The sequence below is a fragment of the Salmo salar genome, chromosome ssa10 (genome assembly GCF_905237065.1).
Source record: "Salmo salar chromosome ssa10, Ssal_v3.1, whole genome shotgun sequence".
NCBI lineage: Eukaryota > Metazoa > Chordata > Actinopteri > Salmoniformes > Salmonidae > Salmo > Salmo salar.
In genome coordinates this window covers 79,684,122-79,702,559 of record NC_059451.1, presented here as the reverse complement: position 1 = coordinate 79,702,559, position 18,438 = coordinate 79,684,122, and the positions used below count along the sequence as shown (strand labels likewise).

The window sequence follows — 18,438 nt, the reverse complement described above, 5'->3', positions numbered from 1 at the left end:
AAGAGGCACTGAGTTTGAAGGTAGGCCTTGAAATACATCCACTGGTACACCTCCAATTGCATATCTTCAGAAAAAAAAAATGTAATTGCCAAGATGCCGCTGATCAATGCATATCGGCTAAGCAGACAATGATGGGAATGAGGGGAGCGCTGCAATGTCTCTTACAATGAATGTGCAGTATGCTGCAGCAACTGATGCTGCAGTGTCCCTTATATACTGTAATTAACGCATGATGGTTAGTATGTTCTTTCAGACCAGGGCTGAATTCACCAGGGCACAACATAGTGGAACGTTCAGATAGAAATAGATAATGTACAACAGACATGCCTGTCTCAGATGTAGAACAGGGAATCACATCGACTCTATTCATGACATTTCTATCTGCAACAATCCACAATGTTAACCTACTGAACATGGCAATGAACTCACCATCTCTTTGAAGGCATTCTCGATGGCTCCCATCACCAGGCTCTCATGATGGACCTTCTTCTCTGTGAAGAACCTGGTGGAAGGGGGGTGACTGGGGGAGCCGGGTGCCCCTGCGGCCCCCCGCAGTGAGGCGGTCCTGGTGATGCCCCTGTGGGTGGTGGGGGTGAGGTTGTGGTTGGTGGGCTCTTCCCCGTGGATGATGGGGACCAGCTGGGCCGGGTTCCTCAGGACATCCAGGACCTCTCGGAGGTGTTCTACGATGTGGTGCTGGAGCAGCTTAGACGCCACCACCGCCGCCCCTGAGCCCGCATGGCCGTCAAACAGCCCCCAGTAGTGGAAGGTCAGTCCGGGCACTGCATCCTGGACACACAAACACAGACACACACATTTTGCAATGTCAAAAGCTGGCACGCAAAGACACACACAGGAGAATAAGTAGAACAAAACACAAACAATTAGCCAAACCAAAAAATATTGAATTTACAATGTTATATATAAACTCAGCAAAAAAAGAAACGTTCCTTTTCAAGATCCTGTCTTTAATAGATAATTCGTAAAAATCCAAATAACTTCACAGATCTTCATTGTAAAGTGTTTAAACACTGTTTCCCCATGCTTGTTCAATGAACCATAAACAATTAATGAACATGCACCTGTGGAACGGTCGTTAAGACACTAACAGCTTACAGACGGTAGGCAATTAAGGTCACAACTTAGGACACTAAAGAGGCCTTTCTACTGACTCCGAAAAACACCAAAAGAAAGATGCCCAGGGTCCCTGCTCATCTGCGTGAATGTGCCTTAGGCATGCTGCAAGGAGGCATGAGGACTGCAGCTGTGGCCAGGGCAATATATTGCAATGTCCGTACTGTGAGACGCCTAAGACAGCGCTACAGGGAGACAGGACAGACAGCTGATCGTCCTCGCAGTGGCAGACCACGTGTAACAACACCTGCACAGGATCGGTACATCCGAACATCACACCTGCGGGACAGGTATAGGACGGCAACAACAACTGCCCGAGATACACCAGGAACGCACAATCCCTCCATCAGTGCTCAGACTGTCCGCAATAGGCTGAGAGAGGCTGGATTGATGGCTTGTAGGCCTGTTGTAAGGCAGGTCCTCACCAGACATCACCGGCAACAATGTCACCTATGGGCACAAACCCACCGTCACTGGACCAGAAATGAATGGCAAAAATTGCTCTTCACTGACGAGTCGCGGTTTTGTCTCACCAGGGGTGATGGTCAGATTCGCATTTATCGTCGAAGGAATGAGCGTTACACCGAAGCCTGTACTCTGGAGCGGGATCGATTTGGAGGTGGAGGGTCCGTCATGGTCTGGGGCGGTGTGTCACAGCATCACCCGACAGAGCTTGTTGTCATTGCAGGCTATCTCAACACTGTGTGTTACAGGGAAGACATCCTCCTCCCTCATGTGGTATCCTCCAGCATGACAATGCCACCAGCCATACTGCTTGTTCGGTGCGTGATTTCCTGCAAGACAGGAATGTCAGTCTTCTGCCATGGCCAGCAAAGAGCCCGGATCTCAATCCCATTGAGCGAGTCTGGGACCTGTTGGATCAGAGGGTGAGGGCTAGGGCCACTCCCCCTAGAAATGTCTGAGAACTTGCAGGTGCCTTGAGAGTGGAGTAACATCTCGCAGCAAGAACAGGCAAATCTGGTGCAGTCCATGAGGAGGAGATGCACTGCAGTACTTAATGCAGTTGGTGGCCTCACCAGATACTGACTGTTACTTTAGATTTTGACCTCGCCTTTGTTCAATTTCTGTTAGACACATGTCTGTGGAACTTGTTCAGTTTATGTCTCAGTTGTTGAATCTTGTTATGTTCATACAAATATTTACACATGTTAGGTTTGCTGAAAATAAACGCAGTTGACAGTGAGAGGACGTTTCTTTTTTTGCTGAGTATATAGAGTTGAAGTTGGAAGGTTATAAACACCTTATTTTAAATGTATTTGGCTAAGTTTCACAATTCCTGACATTTAATCCTAGTAAAAATTCCCTGTCTTATGTCAGTTAGGATCACCACTTTATTTTAAGAATGTAAAATGTCAGAATAATAGTAGAGAGAATTATTTATTTTAGCTTTTATTTCTTTCATCACATTCCCAGTGGGTCAGACATTAACACACACTCAATTAGTATTTGGTAGCATTGCTTTTAAATTGTTTAACTTGGGTCAAACGTTTTGGGTAGCCTTCCACAAGCTTGGGGGAATTTTGGCCCATTCCTCCTGACAGAGCTGATGTAACTGTCAGGTTTGTAGGTCTCCTTGCTCGCACACACTTTTTCAGTTCTGCCCACAAATTTTCTATTGGATTGAGGTCAGGGCTTTGTGTTGGCCACTCCAAAACCTTGACTTTGTTGTCCTTAAGCCATTTTGCCACAACTTTGGAAGTATGCTTGGGGTAATTGTCCATTTGGAAGACCCATTTGCGACCACGCTTTAACTTCCTGACTGATGTCTTGAGATATTCCTTCAATATATCCACATAATTTTCCTTCCTCACGATGCCATCTATTTTGTGAAGGGCTCCAGTCCCTCCTGCAGCAAAGCACCCCCACAACATGATGCTGCCATCCCCGTGCTTCACGTTTGGGATGGTGTTCTTCGGCTTACAAGCCTCCCCCTTTTTCCTCCAAACATAACGATGGTCATTATGGCCAAACAGTTCCATTTTTGTTTCATCAGACCAAAGGACATTTCTAAAAAAAGTACGATCTTTGTCCACATGTGCAGTTGCAAACCGTAGTCTGGCTTTTTTATGGCGTTTTTTTAGCAGTGGCTTCTTCCTTGCTGAATGGCCTTTCAACCCTAAGGGCACGACAAAACCTATTCCCCCTCAGGAGACTGAAAATATTTGGCATGGGTCCTCAGATCCTCAAAAGGTTCTACAGCTGCACCATCAAGAGCATCCTGACGGGTTGCATCACTGCCTGGTATGGCAACTGCTCGGCCTCCAACCGCAAGGCACTACAGAGGGTAGTGTGTACGGCCCAGTACATCACTGGGCCAAGCTTCCTGCCATCCAGGACCTCTATGCCAGGCAGTGTCAGAGGAAGGCCCTAAAAATGGTCAAAAACACCAGCCACCCAAGACATAGACTGTTCTCTCTGCTACTGCATGGCAAGCGGTACCGTAGCGCTAAGTCTAGGTCCAAGAGGCTTCTAAACAGCTTCTACCCCCAAGCCATAAGACTCCTGAACAACTAATCAAATGGCTACCCAGACTATTTGCATTGCCCCCCTTTCTACACTGCTGCTACTCTTTGTTATTATCTATGCATAGTCACTCCACCTACATATTACCTCAACACCGGTGCCCCCGCACATTGACTCTGTACTGGCATCCCTTGCATATAGCCCCGCTATTGTTATTTACTGCTGCTTTTTAATGATTTGTTATTCTTATCGCTTACTTTTGGGGGTGGCATTTTCTTAGAACTGCATTGTTGGTTAAGGGCTTGTAAGTAAGCATTTCACTGTAAACCGGTTGTATTTGGCACATGTGACAAATAAAATTTGATACACACATCCATGACAACGCAGGAGTGGCTTCGGGACAAGTCTGAATGTCCTCGAGTGGCCCTGCCAGAGCCAGGACTTGATCAAACATCTCTGGAGAGACCTGAAAATAGCTGTGCAGCAACGCTCCCCAGTCAACCTGACAGAGCTTGTGAGGATCTACAGAGAATAATGGGAGAAACTCCCCAAATGCAGGTGTACCAAGCTTGTAGCGTCATACCCAAAAAGACTCAAGGCTGTAATTACTGCCAAAGGTGCTTCAACAAAGTACTGAGTAAAGGGTCTTAATTCTTATGTAAAATGTAATTTCAGTAGTTTTTTTATATATTTAATGCAAACATTTCTAAAAACCTGTTTTTGCTTTGTCATTATCATCTAACCTGACCTATGCCCAAATTCCTCACTCCTCCCCAACTCCCTGCTGTCATGTTGACTTGTACCAGACTGTGTCTCTTCTCCTCCCATAGGATCCCTGATAATAACATATATTTGTAGAATGTAAACATTCTACAATCCCTTCTCTCCTTCGGTGACATGAATAAGGATATTTCATATTTTCAACAAACTCCAACTTCCATGTTTGTCCGTTATAGTTTGTTAAAACAGCTTACAGAAACAAAATAACAACATTTAGTAAAAACTTTGCTAAATATGTTAACTTGAACCTGTTTGCAGCCCACGTTGTAAGTAATGCATGGCTTCAGTGTGGAAATATATACATAGCATTCACACTGATATAGGGGCAAGGCCTACCGTAAATTGCATTATGGCTGAGCACGGACATGCCAAATGTTGGTCAATAAGCAAGATTAAATTCACAAAAAAAGAAAGCAAAAAATTCTAATAAAATTCTAAACAAAACAACAACTTGCTGTAAATAAGTCAAAATAAACTTACAGGCACCATAATCGCTTCTTGTGGGCATATCATATTAAAACAACGCAGACTATGGAGGGTTTTACACACATCCAAACCTTTCACAGTAGCTGGACAAAGAACCAATATAAAGACAAAGGGAGAATGTCCACTCACCGTTATACTGCTCCTAAATATACATGTTTTATATACATATTGGAACCATCTTACAGATCGCATTCACACTTCTTCAGAAGTTGCATTGCATGCGTGCCATGGACATTCTCGCCATAAAACCAGGACAGTGAATCATTGTAGTAAGTTTGGGTTTAATAAAATTCAATGAAAAACAAGCAAACATTAAATACATGTAAAATGTAATGATATAAAATCTCCAGCATAAAAAAAAGAGACACGAAGCATTGCTGTTGAACCAGCCTTCGTTGTAGTAGGCCTAGGGTAAGGGTAGGGTAGCCTACGGCGGGCTTGGGTTTTAAAAATGTGAAACGGAAAACCAAAAATTGTGATGAGGTTCACCAGTATTCACATCTCATGATGGGCATGGACACATGTAGCCTACATCATGGAGGGGGTTTTAAGCACATCCAAAGCATGGCTAAAATAATGTAGGCCTGCCTACAATACATAGATTAAAAGGGAAGGTCAGCTCACTGTTTTGCTCCTCTAAAAATTGATATTTTAATAAAACCTTGGTGATTAAGATCTATTTTCAAGCCGTCTCACAAGCCAAACACTTTATCAACAGTCTTGACTAGCCTACTTGATTACATTGGGCAGGACAAAAATAAAACAGCCTTCATTGAGAGGAGGGGAGGCTATGCTTAGTTTTTAATCAAATAAAACCCCCAAAAAATAAAAAAAATAAAAAAGTGTTTTATGTTTCCAAATACGATGTATACAGGCACCAAATCATGCGCATATGGGCAGTATGCGTCACGGTTGGATAGACTGTTTCCGTTGTAAAATTCATGCCATAACCAACTGTGTTACCGCTATAACCAGCTTTTGGTTGGTCTTAAATATCCCTACCAGCGTTGCCTAAAATTAGCATTTTGGATTGTGTTTTTAAGGACACCCCTCAAATATTTCCACCCCTCTCATCTGAGCGCCAGCCTGCTGATGTTAGACAGGTAAATTGCCAAACCTGAAATTAGGGTTGGAAAATGCCAGTGAGACAGTTTTTACATGACAAAATTGCAAACTAAAGTGCATTTGACTCTAGTGCCGCCATAACGCCAGACGAAAATAGAATCCTATGACAGATGTGAGGCTGGGGAATAAGGGTTAGGTTGGTGACCACTACAGTAGCTGAAAGGCAGTACTGTAGCCTGACACTTGTTTACCAGGCTTATAGGCTGTGCTGGGGAATAGACTATGACTGATGTGAGGGAAGAGAAGAATCGACAGGTCCTGATGTGACAGAATGGGTGGGGGGGAATGCCCCAAGGGGTTAAGACTAGGTCTGGAGTGTGTGTGTGTGTGTGTGTGTGTGGGGGGTACTCACAGCATCCTCCCTGAGCCCCAGTCCCTCTCCATTGGGCAGGGAGGACCTCCTCCGTGTGGTGGGGGTCAGGTTGGGGGTGGAGTTGCCCCCAGCATTGGGTCTCCTCCTCACTACCACCACCTCACAGCATGCCTGGTCCTCGTTCAGAAGGCTCTTCCCTGCATTGATCACCCTATAGAACCAGAGAAGAGCACAAGAATGTGAGGAGCAGAACCAGACACACACTGTGGGAAAGGTATAGCAGATTTCAATGTAACAATATGTGGTTTGTGACACCCTACTACAGAATTTCCCAAACTCATCATTAAGCTTTGATTATTTTAAATCAGCTGTGTATGTGTGTGAAAAAAATGAAAACATGCACCCCTCGAGTTTGGGAAACGCTGCCCTAACATATACAGTGCATACGGAAAGTATTCAGACCCCTTGACTGTTTCCACATTGTTACGTTACGGTTTTATTCTAAAATGGATTGAAGTGTTTGTTTTTCCCTCATCAATCTACACACAATACCCCATAATGACAAAGCAAAAACAGGTTTAAAAACTGAAAAATCACATTTATATAAGTATTCAGAACCTTTACTCAGTACTTTGTTGAAGCACCTTTGGCAGAGATTACAGCGTCGAGTCTTCTTGGGTATGACGCTACAAGCTTGGCACACCTGTATTTGGGGAGTTTCTCCCATTCTTCTCTGCAGATCCTCTCAAGCTCTGTCTGGTTGGTTTGGGAGCGTCCCTGCATAGCTATTTTCAGGTCTTTCCAGAGATGTTCAAATGGGCTTCCCTGTGGCTCAGTTGGTAGAGCATGGTGTTTGCAACGCCAGCATGGTGTGTGCAATGCCAGGGTTGTGGGTTCGATTCTCACGGGGGGCCAGTACAAACAAATTACAAATAATGCATGAAATAAAATGTATGAATTCACTACTGTAAGTCGCTCTGGATAAGAACGTCTGCTAAATTACTAAAATGTAAAAATGGGTTCTAGTCTGTGCTCTGGCTGAGCCACTCAAGGACATTGAGACTTGTCCCAAAGCCACTCATGTGTTGTCTTGGCTGTGTGCTTAGGATCGGATGGTGAACCTTCAACTCAGTCTGAGGTCCTGAGCGTTCTGGAGCAGGTTTTCAGCAAGGACTGTGCTGTACTTTGCTCTGTTCATCTTTCCCTCAAACCTGACTAGTTTCTGACTAGTCCCTGCTACTGAAAAACATCCCCAAAGCATGATGCTACCACCACCATACTTCACCGTAGGCATGGTGCCAGGTTTCCTCCAAACGTGAGGCTTGGCATTCAGGCCAAAGAGTTCAATCTTGGTTTCATCAGATCAGAGAATCATGTTTCTCATGGTTTGAGTCTTTAGGTGCAATTTCGCAAACTCCAAGCATGCAGTCATGTGCCTTTTACTGAGGAGTGGCTTCTGTCAGGCCACTCTACCACAAAGGCCTGATTGGTGGAGTGCTGCAGAGACGGTTTTCCTTGTGGAAGGTTCTCCCATCTCCACAGAGGAACTCTGGAGCTCTCTCAGAGTGACCATCGGGTTCTTGGTCACCTCCCTGACCAAGGCCCTTCTCCCCCGATTGCTCAGTTTGGCCGGGCGACCAGCTCTAGGAAGAGTCTTGGTGGTTCTAAAAGTCTTCCATTTAAGAATGATGGAGGCCACTGTGTTCTTGGGGAACTTCAATGCTGCAGAAATGTTTTGGTACCCTTCCCCAGATCTGTGCCTCGCTTCAAGAAAAAATAAAAAGAACATCTAATGCTATAGACCATAGCAGGAAACAGAAAGCATCAACTGAATGTTAAATGTGTTTCCTGTCAAGTATTTTAAATTGTCTGTATTGTCTACTTGTTGAATGTTTGTGAAGTCTTGATTTGTGGTTGTTTGTAATATCTTGTTAATTGGTGTTGGACCCCAGGAAGATTAGCTAGCGTCACAGCATTAGCTAATGGGGATACTAGTAAAAATTACAATCCTGTCTCGGAGCACTACGGAAAATTCCTTCGTTCTAATAGCATGGTTTTTGCACTGACATGCACTGTCAACTGTGGGACCTTATATAAACAGGTGTGTGCATTTCCAAATCATGTCCAGCGATTGAATTTACCACAGGTGGACTCCAAGTTGTAGAAACATCAAGGATGATCAATGGAAACAGGATGCACCGGAGCTCAATTGAGTCTCATAGCAAAAGGTCTAAATACTTAAAGTATTTGTTTTTTTATTTTTAATGAATTTGCAAACATTTCTAAAAACCTGTTTTCGTTTTGTCATTATGGGGTATTGTGTGTAGATTGATGAAAAAAAATAATTTAATCCATTTTAGAATAAGGCTGTAACATAACAAAATGTGGAAAAGGTCTGAATACTTTCCAAATGCACTGTACATATACAAGACCTGGGCAAATTATTTCCCTCGTACATGAAGGACTGGGCTGCAGGGAAATCTGAACTAATGGATACATTTCGTCTGCTTTTGTCCAGTCTAGACTCCAGTGTTACAAAATATGAACATTTATTTTTCACATGCACTAGCCTCGGCTTCCATTGCAAATGGAAATGAAAACATTCATGCCAGGGTATGTACATTAGTTGTTACATAATCTGTACTTGAGGGTTTGTTATAATGAACTGACTGATAGGAGAGACAAAGCAGGGCTCCACTCTCAAGTCTCCAGCTGAGTACAGACACACTAGAGTTAACAGGACATTGCCAGGCAATTGGCAGGAAGAGAAGCTGAAATTCACACAGTCAGATCACTGATAATTGGTCTCCTTGTAAGGCTTTTACAAAATGGGTGATCTCCCAGGAGCCCTCAGTGGCAACAGACCTGTAGTAAAGTGATAATTGGAGCACTAACTGTTTTCATTGGTAAGCACTGGTGCGCTCCCAATTTAAAAAGGCGAAGAGCACCAAACAGTATAGGAGCAAGAGACTAGGCTTAAAATATTAATCCTACCTCTGAAACAAATATCCTAGCTATCCAATTCCTTTCTTTCAGTGTCATTTTAAACCATACTGGGTATAGCTCCCTCCAGTAACCACGAGCACAACCGTTCCTTGATTTTAACTGGCGGCTTTATTCTGTAGTTTAGTCAGAATTATCACCTTCCGTGAGAACTATAAAGTACATTAAAATACAGTTAAGCACACTCTTACAACCTTCTTGTCTTACGAGTGACTTATTAGCTTGGTATAACTCTGAAGTGCTTACATACATACAAAGTTTAGCCGGAGCTATAACAGTATCAGATTAAACACATGAATAAAGGAAAAATACCTAAACGGCTGCTTATTACAGAAGGGAGAAAATCAAAACTTCACATTTAATTTCCCTGGCATGAATTCACGCTTCATCCTTAATTATTATAACGTTACCATCCTAACATACACACTTCAACCTTTACCAACTACACCCGAAGACAAGAAAATGTAGCTAACACAGAGCGGGATCGCCTTCACTCCAAAGGTGTGTTGCTACGATAATGATCCCCGTTACAACAGTTATTAGCCACGTAGTTCCGCTTGTCTTATCATTTCCCCCGCATAGCGAACACGTAAACAATTCAAACAAATAACATAGACTTACAGGTTAATTGTCAGGTTAATTACACTGAGCAAGTTACCAGGTTGTTAGAGCCCATGATACTAGGTTTGAATAGCTAAGTTGGTGCGCAGAGCTTGATTCAATGGTTTAATTATTGTATGGGCCATATACAGTGTAGGGTTTAAGTGTTTGCTAAATTACCATACACCTGTTTCACATTGAAACTCACCCAACACCTTCAAAGTGACACTGGTCTGATACTTGCAATAAAAGGCCTAACCTTTCGTTAGTCTGAAAATCAGTTTAACCCGAAACTGTCCTATTGTCAGACAGACATGTTTGGCATTGAACTGACATCCACCTCAGCAGAGTTTCCCATAGCGGAATAGAGAATATATGGTAATGAATGATCCCTTTGTGTTTGAGCCCAGACTGTCTGAGGATGAGCCGGAACCCCGACCACAACAAGTGTTACACTTGAGCGTTAAGAAGTCTTTCATCTCTGATCTGAGTGGAATGGGCAACCATGCCCTGGCCTAAGAGATGAAGAGTTGCAAGTTTATTCACCACACGCGCAGGATATAACAGATGTAAAACAGTAGTGCCATTTTTACCTTAAGAGCTCTTTCCCTAACAATGCAAAGATAATAATAATAAAATTAAAGAAACATGAGAACGCAAGTATATAAAAAGGTCAGTGCCAGTACTTTATTCCATGTGCAGGGGTACTGGAGAGGTTGAGGTGGGTTTATGCATAAAAAATAAACAAATAAAAACTGGCAGTAGGATATACAAATAAACAGGGCTGAAAAGTGACTGGTAACAGGAAAATATAAATTTTCATGGTAATATAGTAAATGGTAATATATACACTACCGGTCAGAAGTTTTAGAACACCTACTTATTCAAGCTTTTTTCTTAATTTTTTGTATTTTCCACATTGCAGAATAATAGTGAAGACATCAAAACTATGAAATAACACATATGGAATCATGTAGTAAGCAAAAGAAGTGTTTAACAAATCTAAATATTAGAGATTCTTCAAATAGCCACCCTTTGCCTTGTTGACAGCTTTGCACACTTGGCATTCTCTCAACCAGCTTCACCTGGAATGCTTTTCCAACAGTCTTGAAGGAGTTCCCACATATGCTGAGCAATTGTTGGCTGCTTTTCCTTCACTCTGCGGTCCAACTCATCCCAAACCATCTCAATTGGGTTGAGGTCGGGGGATGGTGGAGGCCAGGTCATCTGATGCAGCACTCCATCATTCTCCTTCTTGGTCAAATAGCCCTTACACAGCCTGGAGGTGTGTTGGGTCATTGTCCTGTTGAAAAACAAATGATAGGCCCACTAAGTCCAAACCAGATGGGATGGCATATCACCTTCCGTGGGAACTATAAAGTAAATGAAAATACAGTTAAGCACACTCTGGTAGTTATGCTGGTTAAGTGTGCCTTGAATTCTAAATAAATCACAGACAGTGTCACCAGCAAAGCACAACCACACCATATATTTTGATTTGTTAAATACTTTTTTGGTTACTACATGATTCCATATGTGGTATTTCATAGTTTTGATGTCTTCACTATTATTCTACAATGTAGAAAATAGTAAAAATAAAGAAAAACACTTGAATGAGTAGGTGTCATAAAACTTTTGACAAGTAGTGTACATGTAAACAGGTGTAATAGTGACCAGTAGCAGGATAAATAGTTAATAACGAATGGCAATGACAATCAATAATCATTGGACAGCAGCGTAATGGAGTAATACATCTAATCAATATTCATTTTTGCAGCAGCGTAGGTTGTGTCTGAGTGGGTAGAGACCTATAGATGGGCATAGTAGAGTCAGTCAGTGTGGATAGACTGTAGGAGAGGAAGAGCAATAGTTGTTAGCCATTTAACAGCCTTATGGCCAGGGGAAATTATTTAGGTGTCTGTTGGTCTGAGCCTTGGCCTTGATGCACCGGTACCGCCTGCCGGACGGGAGCATGGAGAACAACCTTTTGTTAGACGGCACCGGAGAAGATGGCTGACGTTTTACGTGCTCCTAACCGATTGTGTTTTTATGTTTGCTTTTTTGTGTTGTTTGTAATTATTATTATTATTTATTTTTGTACATATTTTGTACATTAGGTTGCTGCTACCATCTCTTATGAACAAAAATAACTTCTGGACAGCGATTACTCACCACAAACTGGCAGAAGCTTTTTTTTTCCATTAACGAGTCTGACGAGCCCGATGTGAACGACATACTCCTTTCCCGCGAACAGGCCCAAATCCCCGTCATTTGCTTCAAGACGATGAGAAGATAAAAACGAGGTCAAATCAAATTTATTTGTCACATACACATGGTTAGCAGGTGTTAATGCAAGTGTAGCGAAATGCTTGTGCTTCTAGTTCCGACCATGCGGTAATATCTAACATAACCTAACAATTTCACAACTACCTTATACACACACACACACACACAGTGTAAAGGAATGAATACAAATATGTACATAAAAATATATAAATGAGTGATGGCCGAACGGCATAGGCAAGATGCAGTAGATGGTATAGACATCAAGGCGGTGACCCGATCCTGTAGGTTCATGCTCTACAACATTCGCAGAGTACGACCCTGCCTCACACAGGAAGCGGCGCAGGTCCTAATCCACGCACTTGTCATCTCCCGTCTGGATTACTGCAACTCGTTGTTGGCTGGGCTCCCTGCCTGTGCCATTAAACCCCTCCAACTCATCCAGAACGCCGCAGCCCGTCTGGTGTTCAACCTTCCCAAGTTCTCTCACGTCACCCCGCTCCTCCGCTCTCTCCACTGGCTTCCAGTCGAAGCTCGCATCCGCTACAAGACCATGGTGCTTGCCTACGGAGCTGTGAGGGGAACGGCACCTCCGTACCTTCAGGCTCTGATCAGGCCCTACACTCAAACAAGGGCACTGCGTTCATCCACCTCTGGCCTGCTCGCCTCCCTACCTCTGAGGAAGCACAGTTCCCGCTCAGCCCAGTCAAAACTGTTCGCTGCTCTGGCACCCCAATGGTGGAACAAGCTCCCTCACGACGCCAGGACAGCGGAGTCAATCACCACCTTCCGGAGACACCTGAAACCCCACCTCTTTAAGGAATACCTAGGATAGGATAAAGTAATCCTTCTAACCCCCCCTCCCCCTTAAAAGATTTAGATGCACTATTGTAAAGTGGTTGTTCCACGGGATATTATAAGGTGAATGCACCAATTTGTAAGTCGCTCTGGATAAGAGCGTCTGCTAAATGACTTAAATGTTAAATGTAAATGTACAGTATATACATATGAGATGAGCAATGTAGGGTATGAAACATTATATAAAGTGGCATTGTTTAAAGTGGCTAGTGATACATTTAATTACTTCAGATGGCAAGATGCAGTAAATGGTATAACATACAGTATATACATAAGAGATGAGTAATGTAGGATAAGTAAACATTATATAATATAAAGTGGATAGTGATTAATTGATTACATAAATTTTTCCATTATTAAAGTGGGTGGAGTTGAGTCAGTATGTTGACAGCAGCCACTCAATGTTAGTGATGGCTGTTTAACAGTCTGATGGCCTTGAGATAGAAGCTGTTTTTCAGTCTCTCGGTCCCCGCTTTGATGCACCTGTACTGACCTTGCCTTCTGGATGATAGCGGGGTGAACAGGCAGTGGCTCGGGTGGTTGTTGTCCTTGATGATCTTTTTGGCCTTCCTATGACATCGGGTGGTGTAGGTGTCCTGGAGGGCAGGTAGTTTGCACCCGGTGATGCGTTGTGCAGACCTCACTACCCTCTGGAGAGCCTTCCGGTTATGGGCGGAGCAGCTGCCGTAACAGGCGGTGATACAGCCCGACAGGATGCTCTCGATTGTGCATCTGTAAAAGTTTGTGAGTGTTTTTGGTGACAAGCCAAATTTCTTCAGCCTCCTGAGGTTGAAGAGGCGCTGCTGTGCCTTCTTCACCACGCTGTCTGTGTGGGTGGACCATTTCAGTTTGTCCGTGATGTGTACGCCGAGGAACTTAAAACTCTCCACCCTCTCCACTACTGTCCCCTCGATATGGATAGGGGGCTGCTCCCTCTGCTGTTTCCTGAAGTCCACGATCATCTCATTTGTTTTGTTGACATTGAGTGTGAGGTTATTTTCCTGACACCACACTCCGAGGGCCCTCACCTCATCCCTGTAGGCCGTCTCATCGTTGTTGGTAATCAAGCCTACCACTGTAGTGTCGTCTGCAAACTTGATGATTGAGTTGGAGGCGTGCATGGCCACGCAGTCATGGGTGAACAAGGAGTACAGTAGAGGGCTGAGAACGCACCCTTGAGGGGACCCAGTGTTGAGGATCAGCGGGGTGGAGATGTTGTTACCTACCCTCACCACCTGGGGGCGGCCCGTCAGGAAGTCCAGGACCCAGTTGCACAGGGCGGGGTCGAGACCCAGGGTCTCGAGCTTAATGACGAGTTTGGAGGGTACTATGGTGTAAATGCTGAGCTATAATTCATGAACAGCATTCTTACATAGGTATTCCTCTTGTCCAGATGGGTTAGGGCAGTGTGCAGTGTGATGGCAATTGCGTCGTCTGTGGACCTATTGTGGCGGTAAGCAAATTGGAGTGGGTCTAGGGTGTCAGGTAGAGTGGAGGTGATATGGTCCTTGACTAGTCTCTCAAAGCACTTCATGATGACGGAAGTGAGTGCTACAGGGCGGTAGTCATTTAGCTCAGTTACCTTAGCTTTCTTGGGAACAGGAACAATGGTGGCCCTCTTGAAACATGTGGGGACAGCAGACTGGGATAAGGATTGATTGAATATATCTGTAAACACACCAGCCAGCTGGTCTGCGCATGCTCTGAGGACGCGGCCGGGGATGCCGTCTGGGCCTGCAGCCTTGCGAGGGTTAACATGTTTAAATGTTTTACTCACGTTGGCTACAGTGAAGGAGAGCCCGCAGGTTTTGGTAGCAGGCCGTGTCAGTGGCACTGTATTGTCCTCAAAGCGAGCAAAAAAGTTGTTCAGTCTGTCTGGGAGCAAGGCGGTGACTTTTGGTGGTGGCGGTGACTTTTGGTGACTTTTGTAGTCCGAGATTGACTGTATACCCTGCCCCATACCTCTCGTGTCTGAGCCGTTGAATTGCGACTCCACTTTGTCTCTGTACTGACGCTTAGCTTGTTTGATTGCCTTGTGGAGGGAATAGCTACACTGTTCGTATTCGGTCATGTTTCCGGTCACCTTGCCCTGATTAAAAGCAGTGGTTCGCGCGTTCAGTTTTGCGCGAAAGCTGCCATCAATCCATGGTTTCTGGTTGGGGAATGTTTTAATAGACGCTGTGGGTACAACATCACCGATGCACTTGTTAACCTCTATGGGCTAGGCGGGACGAATTCGTCCCACCTACGTAACAGCCAGTTGAAGCCTGTGGCGCGATTTTCAAATACCTTAAAAATCCTATTACTTCAATTTCTCAAACATATGACTATTTTACAGCTATTTAAAGACAAGACTCTCGTTAATCTAACCACACTGTCCGATTTCAAAAAGGCTTTACAACGAAAGCAAAACATTAGATTATGTCAGCAGAGTACCAAGCCAGAAATAATCAGACACCCATTTTTCAAGCTAGCATATAATGTCACAAAAACCCAGAAGACAGCTAAATGCAGCACTAACCTTTGATGATCTTCATCAGATGACACACCTAGGACATTATGTTATACAATACATGCATGTTTTGTTCAATCAAGTTCATATTTATATCAAAAAACAGCTTTTTACATTAGCATGTGACGTTCAGAACCGGCGAATTTACTAACAATTTACTAAATTACTCACGATAAACGTTCACAAAAAGCATAACAATTATTTTAAGAATTATAGATACATTACTCCTCTATGCACTCGATATGTCCGATTTTAAAATAGCTTTTCGGTGAAAGCACATTTTGCAATATTCTAAGTACATAGCCCGGCATCACAGGGCTAGCTATTTAGACACCCAGCAGGTTTAGCACTCACCAATATCAGATTTACTATAAGAAAAATGGTCTTACCTTTCCTGTTCTTCGTCAGAATGCACTCCCAGGACTTCTACTTCAATAACAAATGTAGGTTTGGTCCAAAATAATCCATAGTTATGTTCCAACAGCGACGTTTTGTTCGTGCGTCCCAGACACTATCCCAATGGTAAATAACGGTCGTGCGCACGACGCATTTCCTGACAAAAGATTTCTAAATATTTCATTACCGTACTTCGAAGCATGTCAACCGCTGTTTAAAATCAATTTTTATGCCATTTTTCTCGTAAAAAAAGCGATAATATTCCGACCGGGAATCTGCAATTAGATAAACAGCCGAAGGAAAATATATCACTGGGTCGAATCGGGCACGCGCCTAATTCCATTGTCCTCTGATGGGCCACTTGGAAAAGGCGATAATGTGTTTCAGCCTGAGGCTGCCTCGTCATCGTTCAGGTTTTTCCCGGGCTCTGAGAGCCTATTGGAGCCGTGGGAAATGTCACGTTACAGCTAAGATCCTGACTCTTCAATAAACAGAAGCAAGAACAACAACACCTTGTCAGACAGGCCACTTCCTGCATGAAACCTTCTCAGATTTTTGCCTGCCAAATGAGTTCTGTTATACTCACAGACACCATTCAAACAGTTTTAGAAACTTTAGGGTGTTTTCTATCCATATGTAATAAGTATATGCATATTTTAGTTACTGGGTAGGAGTGGTAACCAGATTAAATCGGGTACGTTTTTTATCCGGACGTGAAAATACGGCCCCCTATCCCAAACAGGTTAATGAACTCGCACACCGAATCAGAGTATTCGTCAATGTTGTTGTTCGCCGCAATGCGGAACGTATCCCAGTCCACGTGATCGAAGCAATCTTGAAGTGTGGAATCTGATTGGTCGGACCAGCGTTGAACAGACCTGAGGGCGAGAGCTTCCCGTTTTAGTTTCTGTCTATAGGCTGGGAGCAACAAAATGGAGTCGTGGTCAGCTTTTCCAGCTGCCTTCTGAGAATTCGTAGGCGACCGAATAAACCCCCCTCCTTCCGTTCTACTAGCTAACGTGTAATCATTGGGAAATAAAATCAACGACCTACGAGGAAGATTAAACTACCAAAGGCACATTCAAAACTGTAATATCTTATGCTTCACGGAGTCGTGGCTGAACGGCAACATTAGCAACATACAGCTGGCAGGTTATACGATGTATCGGCAGGATAGAACAGCGGCGTCTGGTAAGACAAGGGGTGGCGGAAAATGCATATCTGTAAACAACAGCTGGTGCATGATATCTAAGGAAGTCTCGAGGTTTTGCTCGCCTGAGGTAGAGTATCTCATGATAAGGTGTAGAACACACTATCTACCTAGAGAGTCATCTGCATTTTTAGTAGCTGTCTACATACCACCACAGACCGATGCTGGCGCTAAAGACTGCACTCAATGAGCTGTATTCTGCCATAAGCAAAAAGGAAAATGCTCATCCAGAGGTGGTGCTCCTTGTGGCCGGGGACTTTAATGCAGGGAAACAAATCTGTTTTACCAAATTTCTATCAGCATGTTAAAATGTGCAACCACTGGGGGAAAAAAAGCTCTCGACCACCTTTACTCCACACACAGAGACGCGTACAAAGCTCTCCCTCGCCCTCCATTTGGCAAATCTGACCATAATTCTATCCTCCTGATTCCTGCTTACAAGCTAAAATTAAAGCAGGAATTCCCAGTGACTCCGGCAATAAAAAAAAGAGGTCAGATGAAGCAGATGCTAAGCTACATGACTGTTTTGCTAGCACAGAATGGAATATGTTCCGGGATTCTTCCGATGGCATTGAGGAGTACACCACATCTGTCATTGGCTTCATCAATAAGTGCATTGATGACGTCGTCCCCACAGTGACCATACGTACATATCCCAACCAGAAGCCATGGATTACTGGCAACATCCGCACTGAGCTAAAAGGCTAGAGCTGCAGCTTTCAAGGACAGGGACTCTAACCCAGAAGCTTATAAGAAATCCCGCTATGCCCTCCGACGAACCATCAAACAGGCAAAGCGTCAATACAGAACTAAGATAGTTGTACTACACCGGCTCTGATGCTCGTTGGATGTGGAAGGGTCTGTAAACCATTACAGACTACAAAGGTAAGCACAGCCGAGAGATGCCCAGTGACACGAGCCTATCAGACAATCTAAACTACTTCTATGCTCACTTTGAGGCAAATAACACTAAAACATGCATGAGAGCACCAGCTGTTCCAGAGGACTGCATGAGCATGCTCTCCGCAGTCGATGTGAGTAAGACCTTTAAACAGATCAACATTCACAAGGCCGCAAGGCCAGACGGATTACCAGGCAGTGTACTGCGAGCATGCGCTGACCAACTGGCAAGTGGCTTCACTGACATTTTCAACACCTCCCTGTACGAGTCTGTAATACCAACATGTTTTAAGCAGACCACCATAATGCCTGTGCCCAAGAACACGAAGGTAACTTACCTAAATGACTACTGAC

At 43.9% G+C, this 18,438-nt stretch overlaps 1 protein-coding gene across 2 annotated transcripts in view; it reads right to left on the bottom strand.

The window, feature by feature from the left end:
* Positions 1-18,438, bottom strand: part of LOC106560995 (protein phosphatase 1H) — a 63,789-nt gene that overhangs the window by 36,555 nt on the left and 8,796 nt on the right. For both annotated transcript variants that reach the window (XR_006757001.1, XM_014124510.2), the window contains exons 2-3: positions 6,362-6,533; positions 430-789 (exon numbers count right to left, since the gene is read on the bottom strand). Coding sequence is in view for 1 of the 2 variants with exons in the window: in XM_014124510.2 (XP_013979985.1) it covers positions 430-789; positions 6,362-6,533 (532 nt within the window). In the remaining variant the exon portion in view is untranslated. The remainder of the gene's footprint in view (positions 1-429; positions 790-6,361; positions 6,534-18,438) is intronic.